The sequence below is a fragment of the Leptomonas pyrrhocoris genome (assembly GCF_001293395.1).
Source record: "Leptomonas pyrrhocoris isolate H10 chromosome Unknown, whole genome shotgun sequence".
NCBI lineage: Eukaryota > Euglenozoa > Kinetoplastea > Trypanosomatida > Trypanosomatidae > Leptomonas > Leptomonas pyrrhocoris.
In genome coordinates this window covers 257,735-282,154 of record NW_015438390.1, presented here as the reverse complement: position 1 = coordinate 282,154, position 24,420 = coordinate 257,735, and the positions used below count along the sequence as shown (strand labels likewise).

Below are 24,420 nucleotides of genomic sequence, written 5' to 3'. Positions count from 1 at the left end.
CTCGCTCGTCGTTCCGCAGTACCTCTCCATCGTTTAGTTATCCGCAGTAATTCTCTTTCCCCTATTTAAATTGGAATGCTCACCTTAATTCCCCAATGAAAGGCGGCGACAGCGTCATACTCTTTCCCTTCTTAGTTTTCTTATTCCTAGTTTTCTCTAAAGGCATAGCGCTTGTTCTAACCGAATGTAATCGTGGTGATTGTGACCTCTTCTTTTCTTTCTGTTTTCTACGGTTTACCTGAGGCTTTAATTCTGTTCCCGCACCACCCACCCGCCCCTAATTGTGTCAGTGGTGCTAGCAGCAGGTCTTGCCATTGGAAAGGAACGAGGCAGTTGCAACCGTTGTGTCGGAGTCTGGAAGGAGCCAGCGAAGCCGGTGCCACCGGCACTTGCAGCAGATCCTTCTCCCCCGCCCTTCGCTCTCTCCAGTTTAGGTGGCACTAACTCGCGCTTCTTCGTTTCTTTTCTTCTAATTTTATTGTGTTTGCTGTTAAGCGCTCGTTCGCAGTTTTAGCCATCTCATTCGTTGCTCCGAGCAAATGGGGTGCGAAGGGAGAAATGCCGAAGGAACTCCATATTCTCACCCGATGGCTCTCTCAATACCGTACGTGGCGGTAGTAGGTTCCACCAACAGTCTGCGACAGGAGAAGAAAGGAGTATCGACGGAGCCCGATGCCGGAGCGGCGCATCTCAGACTCGAAAAGGCACGAAGGAAGAACTTTATTATTATTATTTATTTTATGCTAACGCCCCAAAACAGGATAATTTTCCCTCTCTTGCTCTTGTGTTGGCCTATTTTGATTTTGTTGATGGACTGTGGGATTGCTTGTCTACAATCAGCGGGTTATGTGGCTTTAGGATGTACCCTCTGACATCCACAAAAGGTACGGTTTGCGTGCTCCACTCTCGATGCGTTAACGCGCGAGGGCTGGGGACTTCGCAAGTCCTTTTTCATTTGTTTTCCATTCCTCGCATCGCCGACACCGAGGTGGCGCTTCTCTTCTCTTACCTCTCTTTTTCCGCTGTGGGTTTTCCTCCGTTTCAGGCTTTCCGGGGTTGCGCATGCTGATGCGCGGCTTGGTGTGTATGTGTTGGGTCTGGCGGTGCGCGCCGCCCGGCCCGGGGAGGTGGTGGTGGTAGAGGAGAGCAGGGTGGGGATCGGATGGGAGAGGCGCCGCGGCGGTGTCCGGGCGTTTGCTTGCGTTTTCTTTTTGGCCAGCAGACGATGTCACGCGGTGTGTGGGTCCATTCGCTGAGCGAGATGGCGCCACTTCCTGTTCCATGTCTGTTGCCGTGATTGGATTGCTTTTCTCTTCTTTGCGGATCATCTTAGTCGCGTTAAAACGATTCTGTGAAGGAAAACCCGCGACGCAACAGCCTTCGAGTTGTTCGCACAAGACAGCACAATTCCGTAAACAAACAAAGGCCTTTCCTGCCTTCACACATCGGTCGACAACACAACGCACGCCACTTCATTTTTCTTTTCCTTTTTCTTTTTTATCGTCTTGTGCTTCGCAAGCTCTGCGTATCGTTGCGGGGGTTCCTCTCTCTTCCCGACACTTCCCAGTTCTTTCTTCGCGTGCTTCATGCCGCCAGCAAACGCCGCACCAGTTGCGTGGCCGCGCTGAAGTTCACTGAGCCCTCCACACAGTGCAGCGACGGGGCAGCATCGCCCGTGGCGGGTGGCCGCGCCGCCCACTCCTGCGCGAAAAGGTCCGCCAGTCGCGCCGGGCCGTCGACGGCTTCGTCGTAGACGGATCGCACGAGGTAGTGGCCGCGAAAGAGGTAGTCGCGACCGCGCGTCAGCAACTCCGGCAGTCCACCAGCGTGCAGCGGAACACGCCGCACACGCGTGTGCGCCGGCGTCGGCGCCGCTCTGGCGAGCTCGTCGACGCTCCAGTCCAGCATCACCACCCCGGCGAGTGCGCTGACGCCGGCTGGTTGCCACGGTGACGATGCTTCATTGCTGCTGCTGCTGCTGCTGCTGCACACGTCGCGCAAGGAGACGTGGTAATGCATACTCATCTCCCAGAGAACGCGGTCCGTATTGGCGAGGAAAGTGCGAAGGCCGGCGTCGGTGCGTAGGAAGGCTGGCAGAGTAGTTGCGGCGGCCAGCGACGGATTTGGATGCAACGTGCCAAGGACGGCACCGATGCCTACTTTCACTCGGTGCGGCAGCGCGCAGAGGAAGACGTGGGGAGGCAGATCAGAATTGGGGGGCATGTGTGGGCGCAGCATGCGCTGCACGGGTGTGCCGGCACCGATCAAAAAGTGTTCCGCTGCGGTCAGGCGCAGCTGGACGTCGTCGCCCCCATGACTCGTGTTGTTGCTCACCGTGTTAGAAGTAGGATAGCGATGGTGATGGCTGCGCGGGTGCGATTCCGCGGTGGCGGGTGCGACGCAGTGCAGGGCAAGGGTCGTCTTGCCGCTCGATCGCGGGCCCACAATCACCACACATTTCCCCGTGCGCGGGCTCGACACGACGGCACCGTTCAACCACGCCGCGTTGTAGTTTGGCAAAATCGCGGCGGACAGGGCGAGCTCCGCCGCACGGCGGTGATGCCCCGCTGCAGTCGACGGTCCGCTCAGAGCGGACACCGGCACAGGGCCCGCCGCAGACGTCGGAAGAAGGGCAGAAGCCTCCCCAAAGACACACCACCGGTCCAGCAGCTCGCTCGACGCGTAGAACGGGGAGAGATTGAAGGGCGGCAGCTGCCGGCACAGCGCGGCGCCGCTGCGACGTGCGTCAATCAACGCGCCCGTCGTCACGCCGGTGTGGGCGGTCAGCCGCTGCGCCACAAAGCCGTCAAGCAGCGGCTGCCGAAGCCACCTGACGGGCGGCAGGTACGGCGCGGGTGGTGGCGGTGGTGCGAGGGCGAACCCGCCCGGACCGTCCGCGTAGGCGTAGTCGTAGGCGTACGTCTCCCCGCGCAGCACCCCCTCCGTCCACTGCTTCGCCTCGGCAGCGAGGTAGGCCGGGTAGCCGAGCGGGGCGGCGGGCGGGCCGACGTGTGCCGACACCCGTGCGGAGGCGATGATGGACGGCGTGCCATCAGAACTGCCGCCGGCGTCGTCCGCCTCAACACGGTCCAGCCCTTCTCTCGTACGTGGACCCACATGGAGGAAGGCGTCGTCGTACTCGGTTCCCCACCAGTCCGCAACGGCGCGGTGGTTCGTGGAGAGGTGGAGAACAATTGCGGCTGGTGGGGGCGTGTCGCAGGTGGAAGGAGATGCGGACGAGGCCGAAGATGCCGCAATGAAGATCGGAAGACGAAGAGTGGCGTGGAGAGGGGTTGGCAGAAGTCGGCCGTTGAACAGGTCGTCGACGTGAAGTTGGCGCCACCGCTGGAAGGCCTTCTCGGCTGCGCGTTGGTGGCCTTTGCCGCGCATTACGGTGTGGAAAACAGAATTTAGAAATAATGAATCACAATACCAGTACTAGTATTACAACGACGACGGCAAGGCGAACCCCACCTGTTTCGGCGACACGTGGCGCAGGGGGGTTGCGGGAAGGCGGGCACGAGTGCGCCACCGAAGCGTAGAACGATGAAGGGGACGCCGCGGCCGTAAAAGGTGCTCCTTCTTCTTGGCCGTGTGCTTCCTGCTCCGCTTCCAATGAAAAGAAGAAGGGGGGAGAGGGGGAGGAGAGTGGCCTGCTTCCCAACGCTCATGCCGTTGTTCTGCAAAAAGAAAAAGAAAAAGGAGAAGGATGTTGAGGGGCTGCTTCGACAGCACCTCAAGTGGAAGGACAGCGTCGTTGCCTTCAGCCAGTCCTTTATATTTGTATTTGCGTGTGTGTGTGTTTGCAGCGACGCGGTATCACGCTGTGGAAAGGAGACACCCATACGCCTACACACACACGCACACGCAATCAGCTAGTTCGAACGTTGTGGTTATCAGCTACTCGACAATGGAAGGACGGAGAAACCGCCACCACAGCAACACACACACACGCATACGCACGCATTTCGCGAGTCTACAACAGTAATAGCGGAGAGATAATCAAACAAGCAAAAAACGAAACAAACCAAAAACAGCCGACTGCATTCCACGGACGGAAGCGTGTGTATTTCGGGCATTTTGCCGCTTTCTCTCTTGCTCTTCTCTTTCCCCGACAGTGTGTCGCGGCGCACAACCACCGTGTGGCCCTTGTGGTCGGGCACTGTACTCTCTTTCCACCGCTGTACATCCTCCATGCAGAGATACCGTGTGCGTGATGAGGGACTCTTTCATTCGTTCGCCACCCCCCTCACACACACAGAGAGATCCGATTTGACCGTCATCCGTTGATGACGAGGGAGTGCGGTTTCTCGTGCGAGGCGGGCCGCACGTGCAGCTCTTCCATCTTCAGCGCGTACTCCGTCTGCATCTTTTCGTGATCCGTCATTTCCTCCCACAGGACGTAGAGCAGCGCCGCGACAGCCAAGAACACAATTGCGACCACGTTGCAGTACCACGGCGAGTCCCCGTCGTCCTGCACGTTCCAGCTCGGCACAATCACCAGCATCAGCGCCGTGACGGGCGAGGAGAGCTGGCTGACAATGGAGCACAGCGCGGCGCTGTAGTGGTTCAGATAGGCACAACCCACGTAGGTAAAGACGAAGCCGAGCGTGTAGAGGAAGCAGTACAAGAAGTTCTCCTGGATCGTGAAGACGCAGCGCAGGCCCTCTCGGAAGTTGTCCCACGTGGCGGACACCGTGGCACTGTTACCCCACCACGGCAGCGCATCCGCCGGCAGCAGCGCGAGGGTGAAGCACATCTGGAGAAAAGTCTCCCCGGCCAGCATCACCAGCTTCACGATGGTGTCCTCGCCTTGGTGGTAGCGAACGGTGAACAGGGTCTGCGTCGGCAGCGGGGGCACCGCGGCGGCTGTCGTGGAACCGAACACATCGTCCTCCCCTTCCCCCTCTCTGCCAACGCCAAACGTGTCTGCGTGACCGGCCACGGCTGGTGCATCGCTCGCCAGAGGAGGCAACACATCTTCCCCGCCGTCATCCGCGACGCCGAGGACGGCGTGCTTCGTCGAAGGCGCCGCCTTGAAAGCGCCGTCGTAGCGAACCTGATGCCGCTGCTGCTGCTGCGGCGGCGGCGGTGGCGGTGGATGCTCATGTAATGCGGGAGTGGGGGCGGTGATCGTGATGGTGGGAACCGCCGAGTCGCTGTCCAAATCACTCGTCAGCACCAGCGCGAGATCTTCTTCCTTGTGCCTGTGCTGCTGTGCTTCGTCGACCTCGTCTTTGCATTCCAGTTCGTCTTGTGTGTGCCTGCCGCTGTTACACGTCATCCGTGCTGCCGTTTCCCTGTTGGCCTTCTCGTTCATCAAGTCGTCATCGCAGGAGTTGTCTAGCGAGGTGGCCGCCGAGTCAGGTGCCTGTGCACCGCGTGACGGATGAGATGGGGGATCAGCACAGCCTCCATGCAAGTCGCGCACCGCTGCTGTCTTGGGCGTTATGTGGTCCCCCTCTGTGTCCACGGCAGCCGGCGTTTCGCCCTCCTCCTCTTCCGCAAAGCGGACGCGCAGCCACGAGACGAAGTTTGGATCGCGCGTGTACACGATCATGTACAGTGACTGCCACACGTTCATGAGTACGCGCACCGGCATCGACAGAGAGAAGATCAGGATCCACCACTTCCCCTCGCTCACGTTGCGGTCGCGGATCAGGCCGTACAGCGAGGCGGCCAGGATGCCGCAGATGGTGAGCACAAAGACGGAGGTGATGTAGACGTTGGCGTAGCGGCGGGTGTCGCGCAGGATCCACTTGGCGAGAAACACCGCGTAGAGGGGGCAGAGGTTTGTGAAGAGGGCCTGCAGCACCTCGGACGTGTACGTCGCCGCGTAGGTCGCCATCCAGCTGTTGATGGCGTCGCAGAAGCCAACGCCGGCGAGAATCGCCCATCCATGCAGATGGGTCGCAAAGCGCAGCGACGGGCGGCGAAGGGCGGCGTACGCGCCGAAGAGCAGCACAAAGAGAATAGCGAAGAAGATACCAGGCACGGCGAAGGCCGTGTAGTTGCCAGGCGTGCCGTCCGCCGGAAACGAGATGAGCCAGAAGTTTAGCATGACGATTTGCATGAAATTCCCAACCATGACGAGTGCCACAAGAAGAACGACCCAGAGAATGCGCTTCCACGTCATGTCACGCAGTCGCGCACGGAAGGCGTCGATGGAGGGCGTGATCGTTGACAGTAGGCAGCGCAAGACGGCGTGGGATGGGCTCTTCGCCGGCACGGTGGCGGACGCTGTCGGCGATCGCGGGCTGTCATCGTGGATGCTGTGGGGGACGACAGAGGTGAAGGACACGTTGTCCACGAGACGCACCGCATCCGGCGTCGTTGCTGCTGCTGCTGCTGCGGCGGCGTGCGGGGGCCACTCCAGCAAGCGGTTCAGCGCAGTAACACAGACAGAGGGGTTCGTGCTCGGCGAGGAAAGCGACCGCTGCTGCGGCGAGGGGCTGCGAGTGTGCAGGTTGCTGCCGTTGGGATGGCTGTGGTGGTGATCGCTGCCTGCCGCTGCAGTAGTAGGCGAAAGCAACGGGGCGGTGGGAGCAGCCATGTGCAGGTCCTCCTCGTGGGGACTGACGGGTGACCGCACATCTTCACTGCGTGGGGTGCGATAGGCCACATCGTAGATGTCCAGGCTCGCGCTGCTTCCGTTTCCGCGGCTGCCGCGCGGCTGCGCCAGGAAAGCTGGGTCTGCGTAGGGCATTTGTTGTTTATATAGAGGCGTGGATCACCACACACACACACAGGAAGAAACACGAGGGGAAGACAGCAGGGAGTGAAACCAACACGCGTACTGTACACCCCGATTCAGCCAGACCGCAACGAGGAGGTGTGCGTTGGCTGCTTTAAGCGCTTGATGTGTGGAAGCTAAAAACAAAAAGAAAAGAAAAGGGTGACTCGACGATGTAAGACGACAGCAACGGAGCGAGAGGTAAAAATCAAGCCAAAGCCACTCCGACCCCACTTCACTGAAGCAAGCACGAACCGGTGCGAAGAAGGCTGCGACCGTTGCTCTTTAAGCAATCACGACGCCACAAGAATTAGCGAGTGGGCTTTCGAAAGGAAGAAGGAAAAAAAATTATAAAAAAATACACGCGATGGAGTTCGCACGAAACCTGAAGCCCCTCGTTCTCTGTACCGCATATATGTGTGAATACAGCCGGATTTGTAAGAATGAGAGAGACGCAGCGGGGCCAACAACCTCACAAGACCTACGGTAAACGATGTGCGTGCGTTGTGCGTGCGCTTACGGCACAGGTGAAGCAGACGTAGAGGAAGCGACACCCACCGCAAAAAGAGAGGAAGGCGAGGCGGCAGGCCGAGATGCATTCAACAGAACGACAACGACGCACGCTGCACGGCCCCTTTCGCACTTGAAAAAGAAACACCAGTTAAAAATACGAAAATACTTTGTTTATGTGTCCGCTTCCAAACAGAACCCCCCTCAGAAAGACGGTGGAGGGTAATGAGAAACGGAGAGCTCCCTTCAGGCAGCTGCAGCTTTCCAATGATTCGCCGGAATATATATGTAAGCTTTTTGTTTTTCTTCTTCACCTCCACACAGAAAAGATCAGCGACAAGGAACCAAGGTTTGACAGCGGCAACACATAGACACACTCGCGGAGACGACGACGAGAGAAAGTGGGAAAGAGGGAATAGAAAAACAGAGTTACTTGTATACGTATGTGTTCTTTGGCTCACTTACTTCAATAAAGACAAAAAACACTCCTGTGCAGGGAACTATGCAAACCTTCACAACTATTATTTATATTTCTCCCTTTTCTCTACGAAGTAAGCACCCTTCCAAGGAAGACGGAAATGGGAAGAGGGAGGTTCTAAAGCGACACAGATCCGGAACTCGCCACGTGTAGGGGACTGAGCGCCGTTCTCAACAAACTCGAGCGCTTCCTCAGCGACGATCGCACAACGCTCTACGATTGAAGAGCAGCAAGAAAGAGGAAGAAGAGTAGGCGAGGGGAAAACGAAAGACGTGGAGAAGTATGCGAAAGAGCGCGCGTACGTGCGTGTGTGTCTTGTGCTCTCGAGAAGGCAAAAAACAAAAGGAAAGACTATAATGCAAGAGAACAACGTTGAACAACAAGAAAAGCGGTGCAGCGTGGCGATTCTTTCTTCTTTCTTCTTTCTCTTCACTAATTCTGTGAAGAGGAAAAACAAATGTAAGTGAAAACAAAAAGGCTTTTACACGTGCTGGTGTTCCTTCTTCTTTTCTTTAAAGATGGTTTTAAAAAATACCTTTATCGTGTTGCTTGACTGAATTAGTCAAACAAACAAACACACACACACACACAGACACAGACACATACAAGCACAGGCGGATCTGTGTGAGAGAGAGAGAGGGAGAGAGGGAAGGAGGGAGTCAGTCAACGCGGTGACAGGAAGGATAAAAGAAAAAGAAGAAGAACGACTAATGTTAGGTGAGGGGCATGTAGCGCGGCTTTATCCTGCTTCGGGTGAGCATAAGGTTCGTCACAAGCATAGCACAACAAGAGGCAACAGTAAGCGAAAAACAGAATTCTTTTGTTATTAGAAAAAGAAAACTAAATGAAAACAAAAAAAGTACTACTAATAGTATTACGAGACACGAAAGCGTATCGAGAGGGGAAATATATATATATGTGGAAATTAGAAATCAGGAACGAAGACTTTTTCCCTTTTAAACAAGAGTTAATGATAGCGGATTGGGGAGGAATGGGTTTAGCACTTCCCTTTTTTTTCCTTCTTTTTTGCTATTCCTTTATCTGCTACGCCATCTGCAAAAAAAAAAATTGGCGTCACGGGAGGGAAAGGTACAGTTGGCCGGGTTGGATGATGAACGGCGTGAGTTTGCGCGTACTGCGTGTGTGCCCGTGTGTTCGGCGTGTCCGTCCGTCATTGAGGAGGGGAGGTGGCCGAGTGATGGTCGGAGAGAGAGAACCAGAAAAAAAGGAGGCGACGCAACAGGGAGAGGAGGGAAATGCCACCGAGTTGCGTGTATTTAATAGCAACAACAACAACAACATACGTTTGGTATGTGTGTTTGCAACACCAAAGAGGAAAACGGCAGAGCGAAGCGAAACGGAGGGTGAGAGGTGAGGGGTGATTGAGTTGTACTCCCGCTAACAAGGAACAGAGAAGAGCGCGCCTGCGCGCCGGCGCATACACCGCGCGAGAGAGATCGTCGCTTGACCGGATCTGCACCGTGTAAGAGGACCCACCGCCAACACGTTCTCTGAGCGTGTGTGTGTGCGTGTGTGCTGTGGAAGTCTGAAAGAGCGCAAAGAGAGAGAGAGAGGTTGCACCATGTCGTTGTGAGAAGCTACACGAAGTGAAACGCGCGCCGTCCTTTTTTTTTGGTATTTGCTTAATCCTGACGGTTTATATATAAAACACACCTGCAACGTGGCTGTGCGACGCAGGTAGGCGCTGCTGAGTCCCTATCCTCTTCTCGCTTTACAGTTTGTCGGGTGTCTTCGTCTTTTAACACGCCACAAAGCCCAGGTGCGTAGCACGTGTCCACCAAATCCCCCAAAAACCACAAGAGCAAGAACGAAGAAAAGAAATAACAGCGGCCAAGAACACGTAGAGGAGGGCCACCCGGATCATTGCAAAGGCCGCCGCCACACGAAGCACCAAACGATCGACATTAAAACTCTAACGTGCAGCGCTGAGATCACCAGAAGGCCTACTCCAGTGACCCGCTGTTGTTTTGATGATGTGGGCACACACACACGCTCACACACACCCGGAGGGGGTGGGCGGCGCGGAAACACCGCAAGAAAGCCCCCCTTCCCCCCTCCCAAAAAAGAAAAGAAAAGAGAAGAAACACACAACCGCACAGTACCGCCACCACCTTTGCCAAATATTTATCGATACATATATATATATATATATATTTAGAACACACCAGAATAAACTGCCAACTCACCCAAGTAACAGAAGAGGCTTACAGGGAAATAGGTAGTAGTAGTAGCCGCATTAAAGAAAGAAAGCGTCTGGACATCTTTCTACTGATGTGAGGCGACACTCCTCAATATATGTATATGCATATATAAATGCTGATCAAAGAGCGCAGAGGAGAAGGTGAGGGGGAGAGACCCACGTACACAGGTCTCCGCAACGCCAGCTCCTTGGCCGTCTCACCCCTTTCGCTGTATCCTCCGCTTGAGCGAGGAAGACCTCCTGCATCGGATCACACGCGTGTGTCGGAAGCCCCCACACACACACCTACACACAAAGGTTTACGGTAGCTTTCCGCTGCACTTCAATTATTCGCTTTCATCTCTGTCGATGTCCTGAAGGGTACGACAGAACAACGGCGGCAGAAGAGAGCTGCTGCGCGCGAGCCGACATGAAAGCACGCGCCAGAGAAGAAAAGGAGCGGCATGATGGCGGCACAGGGGAGGACGTCCCCCCCTCAAAACAAAACAAAACAAAAAGAAGAAGGACAGAGAACAACCAAAGCTGACCGTTGCATCACTGGATACGCGCCCGCTGCGGACAGCGAGGCGAAGGAGAAGACGCTGAGAGAATTCGTTGAGAAGATAGTTGATGCGGGTAGTTGCGAGCATAGAACAGGAAAGAAGAAAGAGCTGTGCACTGCTTAAATGGAGGATAATAGCAAGAATAACATCATCAACGCAGACCACACCGACAGACACAGACACAGACACAGACACAGACATAAACCAGTTTGAATCATCATCAACACCACCTTCCTTAAATAAACCCAAGCAGCACCTTTTGTGGGACTTCTTCATGCAAAGAACAAACCGAACCAAAAACAGAGAGAGAAAAGCGGGCGTCAACCTCGCCTCACAACGCACCTCCAGAAAAAAAATAATAGATATGCCTTTCACGCGGATGTCTGTGCATGTGCGTGTATATACACACACACACAACAACAGCAACAAACCTTGGCGCGCAATACCTTATAAAAACGGTTTCTTAACTCCAACCCCAACTCCAACTCCAACTCCAACAACAAAAGAATATCAGAAATCAGTCAAAAGCACACACACACACACACGAGATCAGCAATAAAAGAAAAAAAGAAATCATAATAATATACAAATAACAAAGGATATTCCGTCAATGGTGATTCTCGGCGACATCACCAGAGGGACGCGGTGGTCGCGGCGCGTCTGGGTCGTGGTCAACGACCACCACATAGCTGGACTGGCGACGTGGGCGGTAGCGCCGCGTCCGAGAACGACGATAGTGATGCTGCTGCTGCTGCGAGTCCGTGTCATTTTCCTCACCCGACGGCCCGTGCCGCCGTGCCTGCTCCTCCATCATCGCCCACTTCAGCTGCATCTCGCCGCTGGCCTTCTCCTCGCCTGTCATCTCGTCCCAGTAGACGTAAATAATTGTGCCGCAGGAGAGGAGTACGACGGCGAAGACGCTGACGTACCAGGGCGCGGCATCACCCGTCATATTCAACGCCGGAAAGGCGATCAAAACGAGGGCCGTGATGGGGCCCGAGAGCTGACTCACCATGGAGCACAGCGTGACGCTGTAGCGGTTGAGGTAGGCGGAGGCGATGTACACCAGCACAAAGCCCATGCTGTACAGCAGGCAGTAGCGCAGGTTACGCGGGCAGTGCAGGACGCAGTCCACGCCGTCGTCCAGGTTTTGCCACACCTCCCTGAGCGAGTCGCTGCCACCGAACCACGGCAGCGCGTCCATCGGCATCAGGAGGAAGCCCATGAGCGCCTGGAGGGTCGTGTCGGCGGCCAGCATGACGATCTTCACCGTTGCGTCCTCCCCGTGTAGGCGCAGCTCGCTGGAGGGGATGTGCAGGCGATGCTGACGCTGCAGAAAAGTCCCCTCCGCCTCCTCGTCCGAGTTGGCCGCTTCAGAGGAGCGAGGGGAGGCGAGGTCGGACGTCGGTAAGGGTCCGGCCGGCGCAGCTTCCGCAGAGGCCGGTGATGCAGCTGTGGCGCTCGCCGGGGGACTCTCCCGTCGCGGCTGCGACCCCCGCGCCCGCGTGCGCGAAGCCGACGTCTCGTGAAGGTCCGCCGCGGCCTTGGCCTCCCCCGCCTGGCCTTCCACGTCATCAACCTCTCTCTCCCGCACCCCGGTTCTCGCACGTCCGCTGCTCGCGATGGACGTGCGCAGCGTCGAGTCCTCCGCGTCCCCCTCGTGCTCCAGCAAATACGCCGTCATCTCGTCCGTGTACGTGTAGCGGATCATGTACATGGTCTGCAACACGTTCAGCAGCACCGTGGGTGGGACGGAGAAGAAGAAGATGAGGCACCAAATTTGCTTATCGCGGGTGGCGGCGGAGGGCGGGGGGTCGGAGGCGGCGAAGAAATTAAAGAGAAAGGTGGGCGTGTGCCGGGCAGCGAAGCCGTGACGACCGCTGATGCTGCTGCTGCCGTCGTCGTCCGCGTGGTGGTGACCCCTGTGCGTGGCGGCGTAGCTGAAGAGGGAGGCGAGCGCCACGCCGGCCATGATCAGCGCGAAGCTGACCACCACGTACACGTTCGCGTAGTTGCGCGGGTCCTTCAGGAGCCACTTGGTGAAGAAGGCCGAGTAAATCGGCACGAGCGAGACGAAGAGAGCCTGAAGCACCTCGGGTGTGTGCGCGGCGGCGTAGATCGCCATGGCGCTGTTCAGCGTGTCCATCGCACCAATGCCCAGCAGCAGCCACCAACCGGCCCTTTCCCGTGCAAACAGCAAAGAGGGGCGTCGCCACAGCCAGTACACGAGGAGGAGTACCACGAAGAAGAGAGCGAAAATGACGGCGGAGATGATGAAGGTCGTGTAGCTGCTCTCCAGCGCTTCCGCCCGATCGGGGCCGCCGCTGCCGCTGTGAGAGGAGGAGGACGAGGAGGACGACGACTTCGTTGGAAACTGATGAATCCAGAAGTTGAGGAAAATAACCTGACAGGCGTTGCCGACCATCAACATCACGACGAGCAGGACGACCCAGCAGAACTGCAGGAGCGAGGTGGTACGAACGCGACGCAGGACGAACTCGATGAGCGTCGGTGGCGGGTTCGCGGAGGAATGGGAGAAGGGACCCGCGTCGCGGCACGGCTGCCCGCCATCGTTGCTGTCGTCGTTCCTTGCACGGGCGACGACGCCTCCATCGTGGTCGTCGTTCGTGTTCACACTCGCGTACCCCAAAGGACCGCGGCGAGCGCTTCCTTGGTTGCTGAGGTGTACCTGCCCCGACTTGGCCGGCGAGGAGGTGCCCCTCCCCTCTCCCTCCCCACCGCCGCCGCCTTCGACGGCGACACCGCTGCCCTTCATCACATCCGTGCGCCCGTTGATTGTCTCAGTACAGTGTGGATCGTAGGAGGACTCCTGGCCTGCCGCGTAACGTGGCGCCTCTTCCGTCGTCTTCTGCGTGCGTTGCAGGGGACTTCGATGAAGCACGAAGCCGGCTTCTGCCGCGTCGCGTTCGGTGCTGCTGCTTCGCCGAGCGACTTGGAAAGAACGACGATCACTTCGTCCTCCGGCGGAGTGGAGATCGCTCGGCCGTGTCACGGCGGCCTCCGCACCGGCTGTCTCACCCTGCATACGATTCTCACCGTCTGGAAGAACCTCACCAAATCGACGCGAGGAACCGCTCGCCACCCCCTCAGCGGCGGCCGTATCCGATGCGACGGTGCTGGTGAACGACGATCGCTCACCGACGATGACGCTCTGCGTGCCGGCGTCGTCGCTGACGCTTGACGCGGTGCCGTACGACTTAATCGACGGGGACGGTGGGGACTGCAGCAGCGGGGAGTGGCCGCTGTTGTGGTTGTGGTGCTTGGTGACAAGACCGCCGTTGGCACCTGCGCCAGCTGGAAACGGCGCAGCAGCCGAAGAGCGAGAGGAGACTGGGGTGGACAACGAGGGAGCACTCGAAGAGGAGGATGTGCCGTAGCTGTTCTGCTGATGCTGATGATGGTCGTGACTGCGCAGCTGCCGTGCGGGACGCGGGTTGGAGGACAACAACACAGGCGCAGGGATGGCCGACCCAGAGGAGATCGGCATGCCAAAGGCGTCGAAGCGGGTGTCAGCGGGGGTGGAGCCAAAGTTTGTTGGCGGTGCGGTCGCAGTCATGCCTGGCGAGAAAGGTAGAAAACCAAAAAACAAACAGAACAAACAAGCTGACAAACAGCGGGAAAAGGAAGAAGCAAGCGGAGTAATAACGAATAGGTTTGATGCTATCTGTTTTCTCTCTCCTCTTTCCTTTCACTACCGGCGCGTCAAGACGCGGGTGTCAGCTGCACGTACCGGTCTTGCTTGCTTCCTCGAACAGCAGCAGCAAACGCGCAAGAGCAACAACAACGGCCAGAAAAGGAGAGAAAGAATCCTGCCGGAGATCAATAAATAAATATGTATGAATGTGGCGCTTCACAAGACACAATCCTCCTCTCTCAAGAAGAGAAGTTATTATGAATATCGTTGAAGGCCACAAAAGAAAACAGCAGCAGCAATAACAGAAAGATCAAAAGTAATAATACCAGAAACGGAAAAGGAAGGAAGACAACAGAGAAGGGAGACGTGCAGCGCCGATGACAGAGACAAACAGCAGCCGGTGTGATTGGTAAAGGCAGTGCGAGGCGTCAAAACAGAGTTTACAGCCACCCCTTGAAAGCGAGAGAAGGAAAGAACGCGGACACAACTACACAGGGAGCGTCCCACAGACTCTTGTGCCACCAACACCAACAACAACAAAAAAGAAGGCTGAGGCAGCGAGGTGGTAGAGCCGAGGGGGCTATAAGCTACCCAAGATACAACACACAGTAATGGAAAGGGAAAAGCAAATCACCCAAAGCGACGAGCAATGAAGCTAAATATATAGAAGATGAATAAAGAAGAAGAGTAAGGAGAAGAAGAACAAAAAGACACGAGGACAAAAGAAAGTGTGTTTCGGGGGAGTTGAACTTCGGCTTCCCGTGAATCGGCTTCACGATCGTATGGGAACGTGGAACACACGAATCAATCGATGCAGTGGCACCTAAACCAGCCAACGGGGGGGGGGGGGCGAGTAAAATACGATGGTGGGCAACGTACACTTATAAAACCAACAACAGCAACAACAACAGTAACGTGTCAGGCACACCGGAAAGATCCACAAAAAGAGAGAAAGAAAGAAAAGAAATAGGAGAAGCAGTAACTACAGTGGCTAGGTGCGCCGTGCGTCCGTGTGCGCGTGTGTGCTCCCCACAGGCGAGAGAGAGAGAGAGGTAAAACGCAGTCACTCTGTCAGTAGTGGAGTTTTTACGGTAGGCGAGGAAGTGCCACCCACTGTATATGCTGGTTTTCGTTTGTGCTACGAACAACTTCTAGTCCGGTGAAGTGGTGAAGGAGACGCGAGGCGACTGGACAACTGGAGCCGGTGTGACAACAGAATAAAGTGAAGAGTGTGGATGTACACGGAGGAGGAGGGGACGGAGAGGACGAGGGGGAGAAAGAGAGAGCGCAGTCGTCGAAACGTGAAGGAAGAAAAGAACGCGAGGATGGAAGCCAAAGGACCGTTAGTTGCTGAGATGCCATGATAGAAAGGCGCCGGTAGGAATCATTGTCAGCAAACACGGTGGGGACAAAGTTCCAGTTGGGTTCCCTGTCAAAGCACCACGAAGTGATGCTGGATTGCCTTTCCCTAAGAGACACCGCGCGCGTCAAACTGGCCGAGCTTGTTTTTCCTTTAAAAAAAAAACACTTTTTGGCTGTTTACGTTTGCGTACGCCGACGTCGTCCTGTGGAAAGAAGAAGAACAAAATAGTTAAATAGAAACGGAAACGTGAAGAAAACGAGTAAGAAAGAGCACGTGATGGCACCGCAACTGAGTATAACTCTCTCAGCGGAGGAGTTCGCTTGTGTGTGTGTGTGTATACAACTCTGAATCAATGGTGATGAGGAAAACCACAGTTCGTGTGTGCGGACAACACGGATGTGGGAGGGTAGGCCACGCAGAAACAGAAAAGAAAAGGCGAAAAGAAGACCCCACCTTTTTTCCCCCACCTCAGCTCTGTGCGCAATCGACGTAAGAGCAGCAGCAATACTAACGCCGCATACACGCACGCACGCAACAGCAACAACAGCAACAACAACAACAAAGGAACACACATACACAATCAAGCAAAGAAACAACACAAGCGACGATACACACACGCGCCCCGCGAAGCAACGGCCCTGCTGCAACCGTCAGACAGCTAAAACATCGATTGCTTCCCTTCCTCTCTCTCACCTTCCTTCTCTTTCGTTGAGCTTGTATGTGTGTGTGTGTGTGGAGGCATCGAACATTGCCTGCTGACGCACCGCCTCCCTCAGCCCTTTTCCCCCTTCACAGTAACGCAGGCGGCTCTCCCATCAAGCACTCGGAAGGCTGTCTACGCGCTTCAACAGATGAATCACTTCGTGGGAGGCCGTCTTCGCCTCCTGCTCCGAGCCGACGCCGGCGAGAAACTCGTACCGCAGCTTCTGCACCAGCACATGCTCCAGGGAGGCCTCGCCGTACACTTGCACGACCGCCTTCTTGGCCGACTCAAACAACCCTGTCGCGTAGAGGTAATCGCGGGTGTCGGCGTACATGCACGCCATCGCCAGCAGCGTCGACGCGGCAGTTGGGTTCTGCCGCAGCTCGGGATGCAGCATACGATTGAGCTTCAACGCCTTGTCCAGCGCTTCTCCGGTGCGTCGACGGCAGCTTTCCAGCGTCAGCGGCACGGTGTTGCGGATATCGCTGTACATCAGCGGCGACGACGTCGCCACCGTCAGCAGCGGGTTCAGGGAAAATATTTGCTTGGGCAGGAAGACGGGGGCATCGCGCGTCGACGTGGCCGGTGGCCGCGGTGCGTTCTGCAAGAAGCGTGCGTAGCTGCGAAGGCAACAGGTGTAGGCCTCTGCCTCAAAGCGCCGGGTCGGCAGGTGCGTCTCCGACATGATGCCGTCTGCGTCGATCGTCGTCACGTACGGCTCCGGGTAGAACCGAAGGGCCTCGTCATACGCATGCAACAGGTCATCCTCCACCTGCCCGACCGGTGCCTCCCAGTCGAAGATGAGCGACGCCATTTCAGCCCGCAGCAGCAGGAACAGGCCCAGCTCCGGCTCCTGCACCCGACCGTTGAGGCCGTCGAGGAGCAAGTTCGTGCGCCGGGTCAGCGAGTCCACGTAGCTCAACGCCTGGAGAACAAGCTGCTGCGCCTGCAATAGGTGTCCCGTCAGCGGGATCGTCAGCAGCGCCTTCAGCACGAGCAGCTTCGGCCGCAGCCACCGTAGCTCCGGGTGCGTGGTGCCGTACTTCCCGTAGGCTGCCGCGGAGAGGCGAAGAAGCTCGTCGACGCGTGACATCACGGCGGAGAGCGTCAACGACTCGCTTTCGCAGTCGCCGACTTGCACTTTCCATTTGTCAGCGTTGAAGAGGGCGGTGTTCTTCACCGGCGGCGTGGCGGAAGGTGTTGGCGCCGTCGCACCACCGACCCGCTTGGCTGGATGCCTTACTGCTGCCGCAGCGGTCGTCGATGACTGCGCCTGGTGAAAGGGCCGAAGGTGCAACGCGCAGAACGCCTTTACGAAATGACCCACGATCACACACGTGGTGTCGAGCTGATTCACGTCCGTCTTGTCCCACGCATCGTTGTGGTAGAGCAAGGCGGCGGATTGCTTCAGGATGACCTTCTGCACATGCTCGTGCATCGCGTACGCAGACCGCGGCAGGTGCTCGCTACCGTTTAGCAACTCAAACCGGGCCGCGAACAGCGGCCGGATAAGATTTGCGACGGCGGAGCTGCCGGCACCGCCGACGCTGTTTAAAATGTCGATGCCGCGCTCTAACAGTTCGAGACTCTTCGTGTTGTCCTTCTGCGCTTCGGCGGCGGACACGTCGGTGGTGGGCCTGGCAGAGGTGGAGACGGTCGTCGTCCACCGCGCAGGCGGTAACCCGTGCAGCGGCTTCCCGCCCTGGTGCCCTTCGTATTCCGCAAAAGAAGGCGGAGTAGAGGGAGAGGCGTCCCCGCTGCTGCTGCTGTGTTGGGGTGTGGCCCTCGCGGAGTGACGCGTCATGAGTGCGACGGCGTCGTTGATCTCTGGGATCCCCGCGGGGTGGATGTGCGTGGCAGGGTGGAAGCGGGGGTAGTAAAAGCCGAGCTCCGCCGGGTGCTGCATAAAGGACGGCGCGCATGTGTGGCGCACATCGATGCGACGTGCGAGACTACGACGAAGCATGAATAGAAGTGTGAAGGGTGTGTGTGCGAATGGGGAAGAGCAGCTAGGCTGCTCCACAGCTGATTCGAGTACGAGAAGCGCGCTGATGCGAAGGTGCAGGAGGACGTAGACAGAAAAGGGCAAGTCAAACAAACAAACTAACAATCAAAAAATATGAAAGACAACCGACGCGATGTGTACCGAGGAGAGCAAAACTTGAGCCAATTCTTATTAATGTTTCTTTAATAATAAGTTCGTATTACTAAGCAAGCGAAAGAGGTGATGATGACGAGGTAAGAGGGCGGCCGCAGCGCGCGTTCACCGCGTCCAGGCCTTCTCCTTTCCTACAGAGAGGGGGAAAAGAAGATATTAAACAAGGAAGCTTCCTTGGTTCAACAGCAACAACACCAAATTTCAAGGGAGATACTATTGTTCTTGAACTCAGCAAAGCAGCAGATTACATGCAACGAAAGGACGCAGCAGTGTGTGTGTGTGTGCGCCAAAGGAATAGGCGTATAAGTGAACCCCACCAACAGCACTTAACGCGACAGCACACGCCCAAAACGGTTGGGCACAGGACGGATGAGTCAAGAGAGAAGAAAATGAGAAAGAGAAAGGAGATGACATGGAAGTTACACAACGACACCGCGTTCGAATAAACATAAAAACTACATTAGTTGCTGCCACACTGCGCGTTTCGTGCAGTTCACGGGGACTAACGTTCAAGGTCTCAAGCTCTCGGTTTTCCCCACCATTTCTTTGCTGGGTGTTGTTACCGCGGTGATCAGCAAAACCAAACAAACACACACACACACACAGCCAATAGACAAGCCAGTTGTAGAAGGAGAACAAGAATAAATGCGCCTGAAACGACAAACTCCTCTCCCTCCTCCTCCTCCCGCCCATCGACACGACTGTGATCCAAACACCGTCGTACGGCGCGTCCAACGTCCTTCGTGCCTTCTCATGTGAACGTCAATGCAAATGTGTGTATATGTGAAGATGAAGCGCATCTGCGAGTTGCGTCGTCTCAACTTCCTCAACACACTTCATACCCCCCCCAGAATAACACAGTAACACCGGCACCCCCAACGAACCCATTTCCCTGGAAAGAAGCAGAGGACGAATCCAGCGTCATTGCATCGTGGCCTACCCGCCGCAAGTGCACCGTGCGAAGGCGACAACGATGGTGCTCCACCCTATTCCGTGTAGCCGTACCACCACCACCACGTATCCTCTTCTCCTCTAAGAAAAACCAAAAACAGTAACAGCAACACGCCAAACACCACCTTATCCATCGTGGTCAACATCAAAACGGTAATAACACGCGAACATATAAAAACAGACATAAGCAGCAGGAAAGCTCCACTACTGCGTAAAGCGCAGCTGCACCTTCTCCTCCGTGTGGTCTTGCAGCGTCGCCGCCACGTCCGCATAGTTGCGCTTCACTCCATTCGGAATCGCCGCGAGCTGACTACGCCGGATCAGCTCTACCCGCTCCCAGAACACCTCCTCGTTGCCGCGCATCTCTTTTCGCTGCTCGCTCAGCACGTACGCCGCGTCCACACGCGAGCCGTCGCCCTCGTGCGTCGTCGCCGCCGCGTCGATGGCGGGGTCCAGCTCAAGTTGCACGAGCCCCGGCGTAAAGAGGGGATGGGCGGCACCGATGGGTATGTTCGCCGGGTCGCAGTCCCGCTCCGACAGGGCCGTCATCGTCGCCGGGGCCTCGCCCGCACCCATGACGGCTGCGTTCTTGTGCTCCGGCGTCTCTCGCGCGGACAAGAAACGCGCCGGCTGCGGCACGCCGTACCGAACAGCCTGCATCCAGGCCGTTGCGTGCAGGCTCTTCAGCCCGTCGCAGGGACGCGGGTGCAGCGTGTTGGCGTCCTGTTCGTACCAGTCGCGCAAGTTCGCCGCGGCGCGGAGCTGCGGGTTGTGCCGCAACGACTGCGCGTGCGCGGCCTCCTTCGCTGCGCGCAGTTTGTGAATAGCCTGCCAGGTGGCGGCCTGGATGCTGGCGGACAGCCTCACCAAGTCGATCCCCTTCCGCGCCGCTGACGCAGTGGTCGTAGAGTCCGGGGAAGAGGCGGCGCCCGGCCCTTCGCTGCTGCTGTCTGACAGACGGTACTGCGGCTCCCACACCGCTTTATCCAGCATGCGGATGCGTACGACGGTGCCGTAGGCGGAGCAGGTGACTTCGACGCCGCTGCACACGCCGGTGAAGGTTTGGCGCACGAGCTGGCGATGCGCCACCTCGAGAAAGAGGCGGTGCTTCAGCGTCGCCACGAGGTTGTTGGTGTAACGGAAGGACATGACGGTGTCTTCTTCTTGAAAAAAAAAATCAAACACACTAGCAGATCTCGAGGCGAAAACAAAACAGAACAAATCCACAGAGAAAAGAGGGATTACTCTTGGCTTGAGCTGACAACAGGCTGCACCTTTCCTCAAGCTGTGCGATACGGCTTTCGCATCAACAGTAATAATAACATAATACGGAGCGTAAGAGACAGAGTGAGCGAGGTGGATTTGAAAAGGCGGTTAGCCGGTATTGTTGGTGTTGATAGGGTTTGAAGAATATACATATATATATATATATATGGTGGAATATACCTTTGATTCCTCCTCCCACACGTACTCACTGGTGTTTAAGCAGCTCGCTACGTTGCTGCACCTGGCTAGAGCTTTGATGCAAAGGGGAAGTACTTGTCGCCTTGTATCTCTTTGCCTTCTATGATTCTCCCCCTCCCTCCTCCTCTTTCTCCCTCCTTCTCAAGCTGACATCGCCCACAACAACAAACATATTTGGAATAATAGTAGTTTGCCCATGCTTTAACGCAGTCAACTTGGAGCCTTCTGTTAGAGCGCGGCAGTAGTGTGTGTGAACCGACAAAAAAGAAAAAAGAAAGGCCAACCAACAGAGAAGCTCAACACTCCTCCTCCCCTCCTCCCCTCCCCTCCTCTCTCTCTCTCGCCGGCACCGACGTGCAGCACACCGATCGTCTCAAGACCTCGTTTCCACAGCACACAGACCCACACCAACAAGCAACACACACAAACCTCCGTTATAACTTCCGCCTTACAAGAAAAGAAAAACTTCTGCGCTTTTGCGTCCCGCTGTCAGAGAGACGTACGCACACAACCCGCCGCGACTGCAGCAGAACCGCACAGCGCAAAACACAACAGAAACGAGCGTTTCAACCCTCTTCCCCCCTCCCACCCACTCACAGCGCGGCTTCACTCCGTCCCTGCGCTGCCGTTCATCACTCGAGGGGCGGTCTTCGTCGCAGTGGCCGCGTCGCAGCTGTAGCGCACGCTCAGCGCCTCTGCCCGGGCACCGAGGTGCACGCCGTAGTAGGCCCAGCCCCGCGGGAGCCCGCGTTGACTGCCCACCGTGCGGACAAACAGATGGGACGGCAGGTGCGTGAGGGCCGGGTGTGGGCCGGTCATCTCCGCCGCGGACGCCGTCGCAGAAACAGCAGCGGCAGCATCAGCAGGCGGAGGAGAAGTAGAATTCGCATCCGTGTCGGCGTTGTTTGTGTCGTCTTCGGCTGCTGTCATCATCGCCAGCTCCTTCGCCGCGGCGGCCACCACCCCGCCCAGGGCCTGCTGCGTCTTGCGCAGTGCCTCGTGCACGTTACGCGTGCTCACGATGTCCTCGGCGACGCTGTCGGGCAGACGATGGCCACGCACGTAGAGGGGTAGCAACTGATGAATGTGTTCGGCTTGCGTCGCCGTCATGACCAGCGCCTCGGCTCCCGTCAGACCGAAGCTGCGCGAGCGTGGCGGACACAGGTACAACGAAGGTGTTAATGCCGACGACCCGTCGTGAGCGTTGACGGCAGCAGCAGCAGCAGCGGTGGTGGTGAGGTAGCTGCAATGCTGAATCAGTTGCTCTACGGAGAGCTTCGAATACTTGTCCAGCAGCGCAGAGGCGTTACTACTCGCGGAGGTGCTGCTGCTGCTGCTGATATCGGGCGTCGGCGACCACCCAGCTGACGGCACCCCACCCGAGCACCACAAACCGTGTGTCTGCAGCGTCCATGTGAGCAGCGTGGCGGCGTGCGGCGTCGGCTTGGAGCTGGAGGGGACGGAGGCGGCCTGACCGATCGCGTTGCGGTACACACGCACGAGCAGCTTTAGCAGGGCGGCGGTGCGCAGTCGCAGTGCTGGGCGATCCAGCTGCTGCAACGCTAACGGCTCCTCATCGAAGAGGAAGCTGCGAAACGATGGCGCCGTCGTCGCCTCGTCATCCTTCGCGCCAGCGCTTGTGACGCCGTCGGCGTGGAAGGCGTTCTCCAGCTCAACGTAGGCGTCCAGCACGTCCGTGAAGGGCGTCGCCAGGACCTGCGGCAGCCCCGTCGTGTTGTGGCCGTTCGTCAGGAGGTACAAAAATGTCACATCCGTGCGGACCGCGGCGAGGCGGCGCCGCATGCCGGTCACCGCCTCGCTCGACGCGCCGTCGTTGCTGATCTTGCTTTCATCTCCTTCCTCCTCTCCCCCCGCTGCGGTTGGTGTGGTTGCTCGAGGAGAGTCAGCCGTGGAGGGAGGCAGCAGGTGACTCAGTCGCAGCCACGCCATCGCATCCGTCAACGAGCAGCACGTCAGCTCGCCCTGCTTCAGCGACACGGCGGTGATGTTTTGAAACGGCGTCACCCCGAGCTGCATCCAGGCCAGCTCCGGTGCCCCGACGACGCAGATCGAATCGCTCGCTCGCACCGCCGGGCACAAGTTGGGCGGCGACGACGGCGGCTGCGTGACGCGGGTCGCGAGGTCCAACAGGTAGGCGGATATCTTCCCTTCTGCCAGGCCCGGCGTGGCTGGTCCGCTGATCAGCACCTCGTGCGGCGGCGGCGACGGGGTGCGCGGCTCCATGGCGGTGCGTCGGAGCGTTTCCTCCAGCAGGTACGGCATCGGCGAGGCGCAGCTGCGGTAGAGCTTGGAGTCGTAGTGCCGACCAGGGAAGAGGCGGGTGCGCTCTATCTGCCAGAGCGGCGGACTGCCGTCGAAGAGCAACGCGAGGCTCTTCCGCGGGGAGAGGCGGCGCAGCAGCACGTTTTGCAGCTGCCGCTGGACGATCTTCACCGTTTCGCGATCACGCTCGTGGCCGATGAAGTCGCGGGTGAGGTACGCCACGGAGTTGACGAGCGAGGGGACGTCGACCACCACGTGGTCGAAGGTCCAGCTGGCGCGTTGGTGGGGCGCGTGAAAGGCCTCCGATAAGGAGGAGGAGCTGTGGTAGTCTGACTGTGCGCCGCCGCCGGTGCTGGTGGTAGACGCACCGCCCACGTACAGCAAGAACCGACTGATGGAGTACATGGAGTTTGCTCAGAGCTGTACGTATATATTTTTGATACGCTAGTGGAAAAGAAATAGTAAGGAAAGGATAGCGTGGCGGATATCCATGAAGGGAAGAGGTACCGCAAACGGGGAGGAAAAAGAAGAAGAAGAGGTGTAATCTAAAACTACCCGTCGCTCGCGTAAACGCAGCTACACGCACAGCGACACTCCGTCAGCGGGCGTGAAGGAAAACCTCTCACAAACACACACACACACACACACACAGATAGACACGCACGCACAGACTGATGAAGGGGGAAAGTGAAGGTGAGGAGGAGAGTAAAAAAGAAGATAAAACAAGCGGTCTTCCATTGCAGCTTCCATAAGCCAGGTGGCAAGCGCTACGATGCGTAATACTGTATTTTCCCTTTCTTTCCCACACACAAGTGAAGCATCGACGCCGGAAACGACTCTATGGGAAGATACATATATATATATATATATGCATTCCATGACGCACCATCAACAGTTGAATCCCGCCTACGGTGTTAGCGCCCCGTGAAGAAGGCATGCGGTATGACTTCGCCACTCGATGAACTTTTCTTTTCCCTTTTGGTAGGTGATTTTTTTTTTGAGTTTTTTTCGTTATGTGTGAAGGCAACATTGAAGACGAGGAAATACGTTGGCAAGACGACGAGGAACCAACCGAGGAAAAAAAGTAGTGTGTTTATATATATAGATAAATTACACCTGGAACGGGTAACGCACAACGCACAGCGGGAGGAGGGGGATGAGGGGAGGGAGGGAGGAACTGGAAGAGGAGATGTGTTGGTCTTTCAAGGAAGAAGAAAAGGAAAAGATATAAAACGAGAAGGAGAACAGATGACGGAGAAGGGCAGGCGGTCGCACACACACACACACACAGCGTTAGCGTTTTTTCTTTATTGCTTTTATAAAAAATATAATATTGTCTATCGTATTTAGTTTTGTTGT

At 56.8% G+C, this 24,420-nt stretch overlaps 6 protein-coding genes across 6 annotated transcripts; all 6 read right to left on the bottom strand.

The window, feature by feature from the left end:
• Positions 1 to 1,584: 1,584 nt before the first annotated feature.
• Positions 1,585 to 3,390, bottom strand: ABB37_09782 (putative mitochondrial hypothetical protein; the record flags this gene model as incomplete). The annotated part of the gene is made up of 1 exon (XM_015809414.1): positions 1,585 to 3,390. One exon carries the CDS (start codon positions 3,388 to 3,390, stop codon positions 1,585 to 1,587), a length of 1,806 nt encoding a protein of 601 aa, XP_015652089.1.
• Positions 3,391 to 4,279: 889 nt separating this feature from the next.
• On the bottom strand, positions 4,280 to 8,858 carry ABB37_09781 (hypothetical protein; the record flags this gene model as incomplete). The annotated part of the gene is made up of 1 exon (XM_015809413.1): positions 4,280 to 8,858. The coding sequence occupies exon 1, from the start codon at positions 6,704 to 6,706 to the stop codon at positions 4,280 to 4,282; it is 2,427 nt and encodes an 808-aa protein (XP_015652088.1). The 5' UTR covers positions 6,707 to 8,858.
• Positions 8,859 to 11,091: 2,233 nt separating this feature from the next.
• Positions 11,092 to 15,336, bottom strand: ABB37_09780 (hypothetical protein; the record flags this gene model as incomplete). The annotated part of the gene is made up of 1 exon (XM_015809412.1): positions 11,092 to 15,336. The coding sequence occupies exon 1, from the start codon at positions 14,059 to 14,061 to the stop codon at positions 11,092 to 11,094; it is 2,970 nt and encodes a 989-aa protein (XP_015652087.1). The 5' UTR covers positions 14,062 to 15,336.
• A 981-nt stretch (positions 15,337 to 16,317) lies between these two features.
• Positions 16,318 to 18,171, bottom strand: ABB37_09779 (putative mitochondrial hypothetical protein; the record flags this gene model as incomplete). The annotated part of the gene is made up of 1 exon (XM_015809411.1): positions 16,318 to 18,171. The coding sequence occupies one exon, from the start codon at positions 18,169 to 18,171 to the stop codon at positions 16,318 to 16,320; it is 1,854 nt and encodes a 617-aa protein (XP_015652086.1).
• Positions 18,172 to 19,518: 1,347 nt separating this feature from the next.
• On the bottom strand, positions 19,519 to 20,614 carry ABB37_09778 (putative mitochondrial hypothetical protein; the record flags this gene model as incomplete). The annotated part of the gene is made up of 1 exon (XM_015809410.1): positions 19,519 to 20,614. The coding sequence occupies exon 1, from the start codon at positions 20,461 to 20,463 to the stop codon at positions 19,519 to 19,521; it is 945 nt and encodes a 314-aa protein (XP_015652085.1). The 5' UTR covers positions 20,464 to 20,614.
• Positions 20,615 to 21,384: 770 nt separating this feature from the next.
• ABB37_09777 (putative mitochondrial MP99, putative,mitochondrial) lies at positions 21,385 to 23,734 on the bottom strand (the record flags this gene model as incomplete). The annotated part of the gene is made up of 1 exon (XM_015809409.1): positions 21,385 to 23,734. The coding sequence occupies exon 1, from the start codon at positions 23,464 to 23,466 to the stop codon at positions 21,385 to 21,387; it is 2,082 nt and encodes a 693-aa protein (XP_015652084.1). The 5' UTR covers positions 23,467 to 23,734.
• Between the last annotated feature and the right edge of the window lie 686 nt (positions 23,735 to 24,420).